This window comes from Urocitellus parryii, chromosome 1, assembly GCF_045843805.1.
Source record: "Urocitellus parryii isolate mUroPar1 chromosome 1, mUroPar1.hap1, whole genome shotgun sequence".
NCBI classification, from domain to species: domain Eukaryota; kingdom Metazoa; phylum Chordata; class Mammalia; order Rodentia; family Sciuridae; genus Urocitellus; species Urocitellus parryii.
This window is the reverse complement of record NC_135531.1, coordinates 230788446-230803162: the sequence shown is the minus strand read 5'-3', so window position 1 is coordinate 230803162 and position 14717 is coordinate 230788446. Positions and strand designations below refer to the sequence as shown.

At 34.1% G+C, this 14717-nt stretch overlaps 1 protein-coding gene across 23 annotated transcripts in view; it reads left to right on the top strand.

The window, feature by feature from the left end:
• Ttn (titin) overlaps nt 1–14717 on the top strand; it is a 266326-nt gene that overhangs the window by 92739 nt on the left and 158870 nt on the right. For all 23 annotated transcript variants that reach the window (XM_077802977.1, XM_026391974.2, XM_026391969.2 and 20 more), the window contains 18 exons: nt 74–352; nt 902–1189; nt 1335–1622; nt 2057–2347; nt 3988–4275; nt 5029–5121; nt 5243–5528; nt 6332–6515; nt 6724–6813; nt 6900–7167; nt 7702–7962; nt 9534–9743; nt 9949–10026; nt 10125–10151; nt 10497–10556; nt 10868–10951; nt 12655–12729; nt 13639–13692. In XM_077802977.1, coding sequence (XP_077659103.1) covers nt 74–352; nt 902–1189; nt 1335–1622; nt 2057–2347; nt 3988–4275; nt 5029–5121; nt 5243–5528; nt 6332–6515; nt 6724–6813; nt 6900–7167; nt 7702–7962; nt 9534–9743; nt 9949–10026; nt 10125–10151; nt 10497–10556; nt 10868–10951; nt 12655–12729; nt 13639–13692 — 3204 coding nt within the window. The remainder of the gene's footprint in view (nt 1–73; nt 353–901; nt 1190–1334; nt 1623–2056; nt 2348–3987; nt 4276–5028; nt 5122–5242; nt 5529–6331; nt 6516–6723; nt 6814–6899; nt 7168–7701; nt 7963–9533; nt 9744–9948; nt 10027–10124; nt 10152–10496; nt 10557–10867; nt 10952–12654; nt 12730–13638; nt 13693–14717) is intronic.

Sequence of the window (14717 nt, the reverse complement as noted above, 5' to 3'; positions counted from 1 at the left end):
CATTCATATCTTTGTCTACGAGCCATGATTCTGATATGTCCCCCTCCTGATGGATTCTCTCTCTTGGTTGCAGAACCACCATATTTTGTGAGGCAGTTGGAACCTGTTAAGGTGACTGTTGGAGATTCTGCCTCTTTACAATGCCAGCTTGCTGGAACCCCTGAAATTGGAGTATCCTGGTATAAAGGAGATACAAAACTGAGGCCCACTGCTACTTACAAAATGCATTTTAGGAACAATGTTGCCACACTGGTTTTCAACCAGGTGGACATTAACGACAGTGGAGAATATATCTGCAGAGCTGAAAACAGTGTGGGAGAAGTTTCATGCTCAACTTTCCTTACTGTTCAAGGTGATTACAATAATTAAAGTGAACAAACTTGTGCTTCTTTTAAGCAAGATTTAAAGTCTGGTGAAGGCCACCTCTTTAAGAACATCCAAATGCTAAATTTTCTGCTTATATAATTTCATCTACAGTTAGCAGTTCATTCTTTTCTATATCCTTTACGGATAAAAATGAGATAGTTGGAAGGATCATGCATTCATTCTCCTCTATAACTAAATATTTAAGAAAAATAAGTGACCATATATTTTAAAATTCCACCCCATGAATCTCACTGAAATTGCTAGAAGATAGTCTTAAAAATTAGGAGGCTCTGCTGCATGTCCAGAGATACACTTTAAATCAATAAATTATTCTATTGGCTTACAGATATTTTGCATCTTGTACTATACAAACTTGCTTCAAAAGTCTACGTGCCTTCCTCTGTCTCTGAGTTTATTCAAGAGCTGTTAATACTTTCTGATATTTTAGTAGAAATCCATATATATTTTTGAGAAGAATATTTGGTAAATTTGAAACATCCATGAGTAGTCAATGCTTTAAATTCTGTTCCTACAGAGCAAAAACTACCGCCATCATTTTCTCGACAATTGAGAGATGTGCAAGAAACGGTTGGACTGCCGGTTGTTTTTGAATGTGCCATAAATGGATCAGAACCTATCTCGGTGTCTTGGTACAAAGATGGCAAGCCACTGAAAGACAGTTCAAATGTGCAAACATCGTTTTTAGATAAAGTAGCCACTCTCAATATTTTTAAAACAGATAGGAGCCTTGCAGGCCAGTATTCTTGCACAGCTACAAATCCTATAGGATCTGCTTCTTCTAGTGCCAAACTCATCCTCACAGGTTTGTGGATTCTTAAATTTCTGTTTCCATAGTTGAGATTTTTTGCAATCTGATACAAAACTGGGAAGAAAACATTATGATTTCTGTCAACTGGGATGCACCAAGTCGTGGTCTCTGACACCTTGTCTTTATGTTCTTCTCACAGAGGGAAAGAACCCACCCTTCTTTGACATCCCCTTGGCCCCTGTGGACTCGGTGGTGGGCGAAAGTGCTGACTTTGAGTGCCATGTCACTGGAACACAACCCATAAAGGTCAGCTGGGCCAAAGACAACAGAGAGATAAGAAGTGGCGGGAACTACCAGATCAGTTACCTGGAAAACAGTGCTCACCTGACGATCCTCAAAGTGGACAAAGGAGACTCCGGACAGTATACCTGTTATGCTGTAAATGAAGTGGGAAAAGATTCCTGCACAGCTCAGCTAAATATAAAAGGTATCATTTATTTTGCATGTGGTCCTACAAAGGGTGATCATTTAACTTAGAGTAGAGCTGAAGATCACAGGTTTTATTATGGTGGATGCAAGGTAGGGCAACATTTCTAAACAAATGACATGAAAATATTTAAGAAGAAATAAGTTTATCCAGAGAAAAAGTAATCTTTTAAGGCTGTATTTTTTTTTCTGAAACTGTGTGTGTCCTACTTAACCCTAAGATCACCCTCTTTTTATAAGTTTGTGATTTTATCAATGACTATAAATTCTTTTTATTATCTAGAAGTAGAAATTCTTAGAAACATACCCTGGTGCACTGTATATTTCAATGGTTAGCTTGGATTTTAAAGTAAACACAGGACTTCTCTTTTCTTGAAAAGTTTGTAATAACCTGCTTCATATTTCTATTTCATTTGTCTTTTTGATTTCTTATAGAGCGGCTAATCCCACCAAGTTTCACTAAAAAACTCTCGGAGACAATAGAAGAAACAGAAGGGAATTCATTCAAACTTGAAGGGCGTGTGGCTGGTTCCCAGCCTATCAGTGTGGCTTGGTACAAAAATAATGTAGAGATCCACCCAACTTCTAACTGTGAGATAACATTCAAGAACAACACACTACTACTGCAAATCAAGAAGGCAGGCATGGCTGACGCTGGTTTGTATACATGCAAAGTGTCGAATGATGCAGGCTCTGCTCTGTGCACGTCTTCAATTGTCATCAAAGGTTAGTGACCGTCACAGCCCCAGCCTGTTGTATTTTTCTTCAGTACCCATGAGATACCCATGTGCATTTCTTCTGACATCTTAACTAACTATAATAGACAAAAATTTAACTGGGTTATAATCCTTCCATAAAGATTTACTAAAAAAAACTATAACTTAATTACATGGTTCCCACAAATAGGTGTCATTTAATGAATAGATTAAAATCTTACCTTTCTAAATCATATTCCAAGATTCTCTCAAGAAGTTAGAATGTCAAAGCCTACTTTAAAACGTGACCACAAGTGACACGTATTTTTAGGAAGCACATTCGTTTCAAAAAATTCAAAATTTTTTTGAATGTGCTAGCTTTGCTTACTATGAGTTGTATTCTGAAACATTCCCTGAGTATATTTCTAAAAGATTATTGTTTATCATCTGTTGCCCAAAGCTTTTGGCCTATTAAGTGAATTTTAATTCCAAACAAAAGAGTAAAAGTTGCTCACATTATATATCATTATAAAAAGTGTATTTAAATACATAGTCATCATTTGAGGCAAAGAAATACACTGTATTATTTAATGAGAATTTTGTCTGCTTCTCAGACCATAATGACTTTATCCAGATAATTATGGCACAGATTCATCAGAATCACTTTACAAAGTAATTTCCTAGAATAGCTTCAAATTAATTAACCAGTTCCGATGATCTGGTTGGCCATCTCAGAACACACAGATAATAGGCTAAATATTATAAATAGGCTAATATTACTACATTGTATTAAAATTCAAATTTATCATTCATTTGATAGAATGGAAATGCAATACATGAAGTAAAATGAAAACCATATTATTAGCAGTAGTTTATATTCATGATAGTTTTGCTACCAAGTATATAAATGTATTTCTATAGAATTGTGAGGCTTAGAATTTTTCTTAAAGAGGACTAAAGGTTGTAATATTCATAATTGTGAACACTGGCCTTATTCTTATATGGATATAGGTCTCAAAATCATTGACTAGAACTATTAACACCAAGTTGCACTTCTTCTCAGGTTGCTTGTGATTTCATCCTTGGTTTTCAATTGAACACTGAACTTCAACTTGTAAATCCTTCAGACTAGATTTGGATTTTAAATGCCACATTTAATAGCTAAAAATGAACAGAGAAAAATCACATTTTAAGATTTGGGCTTGTGGATGACTCAAATTTTGGCTTTCTTTTCCAGAGAATAGCAATCATTGCTACTCTTGATGAGCAGAATTCCCAAGTAAACTCTGAGTTTTGAGGGTTCAGCAAAAATGCAGCTGTAGGCAGGTTTGAGAGTATCAAAACAGTGCTATGTGGTTCAGAGGTTGACAGTAACTGCCTTCCCATGTTCTCTATGCTTAATCAGAATACAGATGCTTGGGTGATTTCTGGCAGCATGGCATCAGTTCTTTGCTTGCTTTTAAAATTTTATGTTTTTTTTTTTAAATAGTTCACTTAACTACTACATTCAGAGAGGAGTAACCCAGGCACACATTTTTATTCCATTCCAGTAACCACTGTGAGCTGTTGGAGGAAAAACTGTTAGGTTCTTTGATTGTTTTTTTTTTTTTTAATGGACATTAGCACTCTTTTGCCTTTCTGTTCTTCATGAAAATACATTTTCAATTCCAGAACCTAAGAAGCCACCTGTGTTTGATCAGCACCTTACTCCAGTAACAGCGAGCGAAGGAGAATTTGTGCAACTCAGCTGTCATGTCCGGGGATCTGAGCCAATTCGGATCCAGTGGTTGAAGGCTGGCAGAGAAATGAAGCCTTCCGACAGATGCAGCTTCAGTTTTGCTAGTGGGACAGCTGTGCTGGAACTCAAGAATGTAGTTAAAGCAGATTCGGGAGATTATGTGTGCAAAGCTTCCAACATGGCTGGAAGTGACACTTCCAAATCAAAAGTAACCATTAAAGGTACAGATAACCTTTAAAACAATATGCAAATCAAGCCAACCACTGCTCTCATTTATTTGATGATTTTAATGTAAATCAGAATGGAATTAGACTTTTAGAAATAGCAGTTTTTGATCATCTGCAATTGTTAGCCTTCTAATTATACCAGAAGCATTAGGTAATGGAATGGAAGCAATATCAGCACAAATTCTTTGAAATTATCCTAAGTACACACACCCTACTTCTTGAACCTCTTTTCAGCATATTCAAGAATATAATTAGTGAGGTTCCAAAAATGATGCTATGCTGATGAGATACAAAGTAGATTGATGTCATAGCCATATAGGAAATCTATAATATAAAGCCATGCCTCGAAATACAAGATTTGATCTACTAATATGATTGTAGTCCAACCTTCAGTAGCTATCACTGGAATAAATGTCTGTAAAATAACTTTGTCTTGGGCTGGGATTCTGGCTCAGGGGTAGAGCACTCTGCCTTGTATGTGTGAGGTCCTGGGTTCAATCTCAGCACCACCTAAAAATAAATAAATTAAATAAAGGTATTATGTCCAATTACAACTAAAAAATAAATATTAAGAAAATAGCTTCATCTTCTATAACCCATTCTCATGTATGTCTTACAGTAAGGAAGTCTTGAAGTACATGATATTTGTGACATGGCCAAACCTCTACTGCTTATTTTATGTAGGAGAATATTTATTATAGTTTTAAGGGAGATGTAATAACAAAATATGTAAACTTTTTTTTTCAGAAAAACCAGCTGCAGCACCAGCAGCTAAGAAGGCAGCAGTAGATGGAAAACTCTTTTTCGTATCAGAACCTCAGAGTATCAGAGTCGTTGAAAGTAAGTGCTTCATGAAAAGTACATCTTCCCCAATCTTGTACTTTTGCTACCCATTTCATTTCACAAGAACCAATTTGGGATAATCAAATGCTTTTATAAATTTTTTTTCGTTATTCCTTAGAAACCACCGCAACATTCATTGCAAAAGTTGGAGGTGATCCAATCCCAAATGTTAAATGGACAAAAGGGAAGTGGAGACAACTGAACCAAGGAGGTCGCATTTTCATCCACCAAAAAGGCGATGAGGCAAAACTGGAGATTAGAGACACCACAAAAACGGATTCTGGACTCTATCGATGCGTTGCATTTAACAAACATGGTGAAATTGAAAGTAATGTTAACCTACAGGTGGATGAAAGGAAGAAACAGGAGAAGATTGAAGGTGATCTTAGAGCAATCCTGAAAAAGTAAGTCCAATAAAGGATAGTGCACAGAAATTATTTATACACACAGGAATATCTCAAGAAGCATGGACCATCCACTTCAAGGTTGAGATTCTTAAGGCAGTTGAATAGAAACAGAGAAGCAAATACACAGCATTTGAATGGAAATTAGTGGTTTGTTAGAATCTATTCCTGAATTATGAGAAAGTTCTTAAGAATGAGGTACATTTTAAAGCTTTTAAAGAAAAGGAAATGGTCTATAGAGAAGTCCAAGTGTATTATGTGTCTAAGTATGAAATTTTTGTTTCTATTCATGATTTCTTATGTTACAAATGATTTTTCTAGATCAATAATTTAAAACATTTTTCAGATTTACCAAGAATTTCAATACAATTTATGTTTGAACATAATTATTGAATTAGCACCCAATTTCCATACATCTTTTCCATGATGTGTTATATTAACCCTTTATTAATTTTTTCCATTGCTCTTATTATTTTGTGTATATTTTAATTCTTTAAATAGGCTCTAGTTAAAAAATTTATAGAAATACTCTGTTATTCTTTTATTTCTTAAAAAAATCTTTGTTCAAATTTTTATGCTTTGTAACAACAGTCCCATCTTAAGCCACTCCATTTCTAAACCCTCTTTATTATTATTATTATTTCAGTCACATGCTAAAAAGTAATCATTTTTGAAGGGAGAATATACAAGTTTTCCTTTTTTGAGGGGAAAAGTGAAGACATTCATAATCTTTGAATTATGGCAGACAATTTAAACTTAATAGAAGACAAGTGATTTGTGTTTGTTTCCTATTTCTTATTTAGGACTCCCACCTTAAAGAAAGCATCTGGGGAGGAAGAAGAAATCGATATCATGGAACTTCTCAAAAATGTTGATCCTAAAGAGTATGAAAAATATGCCCGCATGTATGGGATCACTGACTTCCGAGGTCTCCTTCAAGCATTTGAACTGCTAAAACAAAGTCAGGAAGAAGAGACACATAGATTGGTATGACCCTTTGTATGTAGCTCCTCCTGAAAAATATACATTAGAAACAGCTAACAAACATATCCCCTTTAAATTATCAGAACCCTACAGTTATAGCAAATTATTTAATATAGCCCAAAGAGCATCAAGAATGGAAGTTGAACATGCATCCTATAATTTAAATTTTGTTTCATAAGTAATACTTTTATTTTTTTTTTTGCCTCTTCAGGAAATCGAGGAAATAGAGAAGTCAGAGAAGGAAGAAAAAGAGTTTGAGGAACTTGTATCATTTATTCAACAAAGGCTGACCCAGACAGAGGTAAAATGAACTATGCTGATAATATAGTTACAAAAGAGTGTTGTGAATGATAAGTGACTAACCCATTTAATTCTTTATTCTCCTAGCCTGTCACTCTGATCAAGGATATTGAAAATCAGACTGTTTTGAAAGATAATGATGCTGTCTTTGAAATTGACATTAAGATTAATTATCCAGAAATCAAGCTGTCCTGGTACAAAGGGACTGAAAAACTGGAACCCAGTGATAAATTTGAAATAACCATTGATGGTGACCGACACATCTTAAGAGTCAAGAACTGTCAACTTAAAGATCAGGGCAATTACAGACTGGTTTGTGGTCCACATATTGCAAGTGCCAAACTAACTGTAATAGGTGAGTTAGAAAAAGATCTCTAAATACAAAGGGGAATGAAGGGACGTGAGGGGTGATGTGAATAGGAAAGACAGTGGAATGAATCAGACATAACTTTCCTATGTTCATATATGAACAAATGACCAGTGAAACTCACATCATGTTCAACCACAATAAGCTGCACTCCTTGTATGTATACTATATCAAAATACATTATACTGTCATGTATATCTGAAAGGAATAAATAAAAAAGAAAGAATAGTGTAGGCCAGTGAAGGATAGAAAACAAAGGCTTCTTAAGTTCCAGATCTCTAGCTAATTATAATTTATAGTTCATCTGGCTTCTTCTTACTTTTGGAATAGGAAAATTTTCATTGCAACTTTTTACCTTTTATTTGAAAAAATAGTAAAATTTTCTAATTCCCTAAAAAAATAAAAAATAAAATGTTAATCTGCATTGTTAAAATAAAGAGCTATAAAGATTTCTGATATTAAATTAGTGTTGAGCACATCTGCATGTGATATTGAACATAATGAATATTGTATCGAAAACAGAGCCTGCTTGGGAACGGCACCTTCAGGATGTTACTTTGAAAGAAGGCCAGACTTGCACCATGACATGCCAATTTTCTGTGCCAAACGTAAAATCCGAATGGTTCAAAAATGGCAGAATCCTTAAACCTCAAGGTAGAGTTAAAACAGAAGTGGAACACAAAGTCCATAAACTGACCATTGCAGATGTCCGAGCAGAAGACCAGGGTCAATACGCCTGCAAACATGGAGACCTTGAAACTTCAGCAGAGCTCAGAATTGAAGGTAAGTAGAAGACTGTGGAAGGAGTTACTCTGTATGGTATAGAGCAGTATCCAATGTGCAGGACTCCTGCTACCCTGTCATCGGACATACCTCAAAGGGCTTGTGTATTCTCATTCCCACCATACATACTCAGAGTGTTGACTTCCATTTCAAAATTCATACAAATTAAAAGGGAAAGATGTCCACAAGTGCCAGTTCTTTCTCATGTTTCTTTTAGATGAGAAGCAAATTTTAATCTAGACTGAAACATGACACTCAAAGGTTATTTCTGTTTAAAGTCTAAATTTCATAATTCTCATATCAGTGATTCTGATTCCTAGAAAGAAATTTTGGAGAAGATAAGTGTCATGGCTAGGAATCTAAAGAATCCTGGCTAGGAATTGATATTTTGTTCATAGGACACAATGTTATTTTATCCATATAAATTTTTATAGATCAAATCAGAAACATATATGATGCTATTAAGTAGTTATTTTTTCAACAATGTTTGCTTCATTTGAGGATCATATTCCAACTTTCTGAGTCTCTGAAGTTGAATGAAATCTCAAAATTTAAGAGCAATAATATTTATTTCATAGTTATTAAATTGTAAGCATTTTACAAAAACACCCTCAAACTCCACTGAGAAAAAAAATCTATTATAATTATAGTATCTATGTCCATCTGTTGGTGATCTTCTTTATTGAAAATAATTATATGACATCTTATTTACATAAACATTTCTATTTTTTTTACTTACTTGACAATGAATATCAATGCCTGGTTGTATTTTAAAATTTAAAAGTTTTTAAAAGTTTTTCAAATTAAAGGGTCCAGTTGAATGTGCTAATGTCATTTTTTAAATGACTGAATATTTTAAATATAATTTTTCAATGAAAATAACTCACCAGAGTACTATGTATAGTAAGATGCTCATGATAATGTTACACGTGTGATTCCAGATTTCCAGATAAAATTTTTGAAAAGGACCCTCTCCATTCCAGGATGTTCTTCTAAAAACCACTATTTCTATCCTCAGTGGGTTGATTCCTTTGTATCTGCCCATGTATATTTAGAAAGCACATTTCCAAACTCTAAAAAGAATTCTTTTAAATTTAGAAGTACAGATTTCTTATTGAGTTGAAATTATCTCACAGGGAAAGTTATACATGTGAGATTGTGAATAGCAAAAATTATTTCAGTAAGGTAAGAAAGAATTCCTCAGAGGAATAAATTATAGAATAAAATCAAATTTATCTTCTATTTATAAGTCTCCCATCTCCCTAATATTTTTGAAATGAACTTTTGGTTTATAATCTCCCTACAGCATTTCCTCCATATAAATATTTTAAAGACTCTTAGGGATTTCCTTATAGTCTCCTACATTGATCCTATAGGAATGCACTGAGGAATTGGGATGATTTTTATTGACACAGAAGAGCATTTTGTTCTTGTTTTACATTTTTGGCTTTCTTCTACTATTTCACAATTGGATAAAAAGATGGAGATTTTAAATATTGAATAAAAAGCACAGTATAAAAGGGACTCCACTCTACACAATCTAACTTTGAATTCACTTTGTGTTTAAACAGCTGAGCCAATTCAGTTTACAAAGCGCATACAAAATATCGTGGTGAGTGAGCATCAGTCTGCCACCTTCGAGTGTGAGGTGTCCTTTGATGATGCCATCGTAACATGGTACAAAGGACCAACAGAACTGACCGAGAGCCAGAAATACAACTTTAGGAATGATGGTCGCTGCCATTACATGACCATCCACAATGTGACCCCGGATGACGAAGGTAATTTCGTTGAAAGTGAATATGTAATTCAAACCTCATCTGTTTTATATATTTCCACTCCTGTAAACACTTGCACTCTATAATTTTATGTAGAATACCTTTTTTTTTAGAATACAAGTAAAAGTAAAGATAGCTAGATATTTAACTAAAGAGGAGTCATTTGGAAGGTACCAGAAAACTCAAGTTTCATGATTCTTCTCTCTAGGTGTCTATTCAGTAATTGCTCGACTAGAGCCAAGAGGTGAAGCAAGAAGCACAGCAGAGCTCTACTTAACAACTAAAGGTGAAAGCATCAAATTAATAACCCTGTTACAATCTCTGAAACAAATACCCCACCCAGAAAATTCTAAATGCAAAATTCCATTTTTTTTTCTTTTGCAGAAATCAAACTTGAGCTGAAGCCTCCTGGTAAGTTTTTATTTTTTAAAATCAATCCTTGCTTACAATAAGTCCAGGATAATTTTGCAAAAAAAACAGAAGCCAAACAAAAATGCATAAAATATCATCTCTCTTTTCAGTAAAATATTATTCAGAAAATAATTGTCAACAAAGTAATAAAATGTTAAACTTTTTAATTTGGGAAATTAGAGATAACAAAGTCTCATTCAGATAATATCCAGGATCATTTGCAAAAAGAACACTAATGTTTGATTGCACTGTTGGAAATGCCTAATAATCAAATACATCTTAGTTAACTAATAAATACCAATATTCTCAGTTCCTCTGTGCTTATCATTACATGTCCCTTTACAGATATTCCCGACTCCAGAGTTCCAATCCCAACCATGCCTATCAGAGCAGTACCACCAGAAGGTAAGACCCAGAAAGCACCTCCATGTCTAGGCTAGTTTGGAGCAGCAACATTCTACCACTAGGAAATGACCAATGCCCAAACTGCAGCAGAATCACAATGCACACTTCCTGTCGTAGTATTCACAGTGCAATTACAAAAACATCAAAGCAAGTGTAGTTATAAATATATGCTAGTTCTATTTGTGCTGATTGATAAATTGGAACTATAATAACTTTGAGGTACTGAAAGAAATGCATGAGACTTTTTATTATATATCACATGAAACAGGAAATGAAAATAAATTACTGATGATGACATTTATATTCTTCAGAAATCCCTCCTGTGGTTGCTCCTCCTATTCCTCTTTTACTACCAACACCTGAAGAAAAGAAACCACCAGCAAAACGTATTGAAGGTATTATATGTCAACCACTTCAATGTCAAAATACAGAATTTCACCATAACTGGCACTGAAAATGTTGCTTACTATAACACATTCTCCCTCTCATGGTCAAGATATGAAATTGCCTTCGAAATTTAATTATTTCAAGTAGTAACTGACTAAATGTACAAGACATTTGTTTAAAACCCTGAAAATCATTAGACAAACCAAACATTATGCTTAGCATTAAAATATTTTGTCTTAATGGAATTACTTAAACATTAATGGAAAATTAATTTGTTTCATATTTTCCAATTATTTGTAACAAACAACAAAAAGGAAACCATTTTCTTATGCAGCTTATAAGGAAAATAGTGCTACTTTATAGTCAAATTGCAAATTATGGTTTGGGTTTTTTTTTTCTCAGTTTTAATGCTAACTACTCTTTAAAGTCCACTGTTTACAAACATCTGATTTAAGGGCTGGGGAACAGCTTAGTGGTAGAACATTCACCTGATGTGTGCAAGGCCCTAGGTTCAATCTCCAGCACCCTGCCCCCAACACACACACACTATGATTTAGAAGTCTTTACATATTTGACTTGACTTTTTGTTTTGTTTTGTTTTTTGGTACCTAAGGCATGAGCTCTTAAGTATACCATGAAATCACCCATTTCATCCATTTTATGTATTAAAAACTTAAGAAATTATACTCTTTGTATGCCAAGGCTACTAAACTAAGACAACACATTCCCTGGGACTTTCTAGAGTTACAGTTTAGAATTGCTGTCAGATTTTTCTCAGCATGATCAGAAACAAAATTTTACATGTCAAAGTCCTATTTTTCCATGACCGGGCCACAGCTACTATACTACTTTCAAGGGTTTGACATATTAGTCTCGTAAAACTCACTATAAATGATATCTAATGCTTGAGCTATTTTTAGCCACTCAAAGGAAATTCAGTTTAAAAAATCCTATCTTATGACTAATACAATCTCTTAAGAGAAACTTTTTTTTTACAATTTACATAAACATAGTTGAAAATATTTCATTTACTAGTAGTACTAAGGAGAAACAAGAATCAAAAAATCATAAATTATATTTCATTTATATTTCTGTTGTAAAAAATAATCATTATTTTAATGAATGATTTATTTCTTGAATGATAGTGTCAACATGGCTAAGTTTGAGCACCCACCAGGAAACCTGAGAGGTTAATTCATATTTTAAAAATTAAAGGAGAGTTATCGATTCATGAACACTGGAGGCCATGATCCAGTGCTCTTAGGAACCATGATCAAGGTATAACTGTGCAACACAAAGAAAAATCCACAGACATGTATCATACAGAGGACTTCAATTTCAATAATCCACTTACTTTCTTCCTTATGAAAGATTGGGTGTTTATACCTACATGAAACAAAGATGAACATATGTACCTTTTCCATTTATAATATCACTTAGATCCATTACCCATGTTTTGAAAACATCAATCAGGAATAAAACCAGTGAAGATACAAGATCACAGTACATATTCTGTCTCCTCCAAAAAAAAATTTTTTTTTTTTTTTGCTTTCAAATCCAAGATTTTTTGAAACAAGCATGTTACACTAATGTTCAGACTCTCTGGGTATTGTCAACATATGAAAAACTGAGACATTTCGATAAACTTCTTAATTCCCTGAGACCATTCTACTTTATATCTGACATCTATCTGAATTTTTTTTTTTTTTAGTGACTAAAAAGGCTGTGAAGAAAGATACCAAAAAAGTTGTTGCAAAGCCCAAAGAAGAAGTACCGCCACCTAAAGGTATTATAATTAATTAGTCAAAAAACAGTCATAATGTTTTTCTCTTGCCTCAAAAATTTGAATCCTAAATAAGGGGAGGTGGACAAAGAATAAGACTCTGAAGTCACAAAATGAGACTTCTCTCTTAATCCTCCTCTCCAGTCTTCCTGTGCCTGCCCACCCACAGCACCCAATAGCAACACCAAACAGTGCTTGTTCTCTCCGGCTCGTGGTTTGAAGGAGACCTTGCACTGAAATCCCTCAGCTGGACTTGACCAAGTCCTCCCAAAAGAAGCTCAAAGGCTGGTCCCACCCAACTCAAGATCCTCCCTGGTTTACAAATGTCAATAATACAGAGACTATATTAGTCACAAGACAGGATTTTTTAAACTGAAATACTTTTTTGAAGGAAAAGCAATCAAATCACTTTAATACATCCTAAGAGGTACTGAAGAGGACATTTACATAACTTAATTTGAATAGTTTTAACCTATTTGACTAAGATTAAAGTACAGCACCTCCTCAAAGAAGGAGAATGCAGGAGCACAAGGCATTCGTCACTCAGATTTTTCTGAGTGATCACTTGTGAATGTTGTGGAATAAGAAGTTAAAAAGCCTTCATATGTTTCATGAACATATGAAGCACTGAACGTATCAAACACCCCTTTTTTGGTATAAATTTAAATTATTTTAGATTTAAGTCTAAATTAGAGCCAGACTTCAGTCTCTGTGGTGCTTTTTTGTTAATCTGGCATGGTATAGCATATCTAATGAGCTAGACCTGGAAACCATAAAGTCTGTAATGATTCCTGGTAGGTGTGGTGTATTAGTAGTCATACACCATACAAATGATTAATAATAATGCACAAAATTAGGGAATGTTAAACAAAACATAATCTAAAAATAAACATGAATTTTATGTTTTTGAAGTCCCAGAGGTTCCCAAGAAGCCTCCGCCTCCTACTACCTTAATTCCAGCAAAAGGTAAATAAAAAGATATTGTTATTCCATTTATTCCTAAGATTTGCATTTCTCTTCATTCTTATTTTTCAATACTATGCTTCTAGCATATTGTAAACTTGTAGAATTTCATCTGCCATTAAAATTAACGTTAGAAATAATGACAATTTCAGCCAATTTATGGACCAATCCAGCTGTCTGGTAACAGAAAAACAGATAATGTGGTGTATGTGTGTGTATGTGGTGAACTTTTACTCAGTCATAAAGAAGAATGAAATTATGTCATTTGCTTATAAATAGATAGAACTGGAGGACATCGTGCCAAGTGAAATAAGTCAGATTCAGACAATCAAGGGCCAAATGCTAGAAGCTAGCAGGGGGGAGGGGTAGGGAGGTTAAAAAAGATATCTCATAAAAATAGAAGGAATACCAGTAGAATACAGGAGGAGAGTCAAGAGAGAGAAAGGAGGGAAGTGCATAGGGAAGTTCTGGGAATGAAATCTACCAAATCATGCTATGTCTATGTATAGATATACCAAAGTGAATCCCTCTTTATATATATAATTATAAAGTAGTGATTTTAAAGTAATAACAATAGAAGGGAGACCAGTAGAACAAGGGGATCGGGGGAAGGGAGGTAGAAAGGAAAAGGGAAGATTGTGGAGAATAAAATTGATCAAATTATGTGCATATATGAATATGGCATAATGAATCCCACTATTATGTATATTTATAATGCACCAATACAAATAAAAATAATCTTAAAATGAAATAATGGCTATTCCATACTGCTCCCTATCCCAGGAAAAGAAACCCAGTTACACATTCAGCTCCTTTGTGCAGTGGCCAAAGGGAGAAAAGCAGTGAGGGACAGAAGGAAGGGCTCTTAGTTGCAGTTAATACAAACGTTAAGGATTACATAAATAATGCTAGTCTTAAAATTCTTTTAAAATCTGTTATACAAAAACAACTCTTTGGCTTGTTTGCATAATTCTAAATATTGTCTTTATTAAACTAATGGGTCATAATTGATGGTAAAATAATGTAGG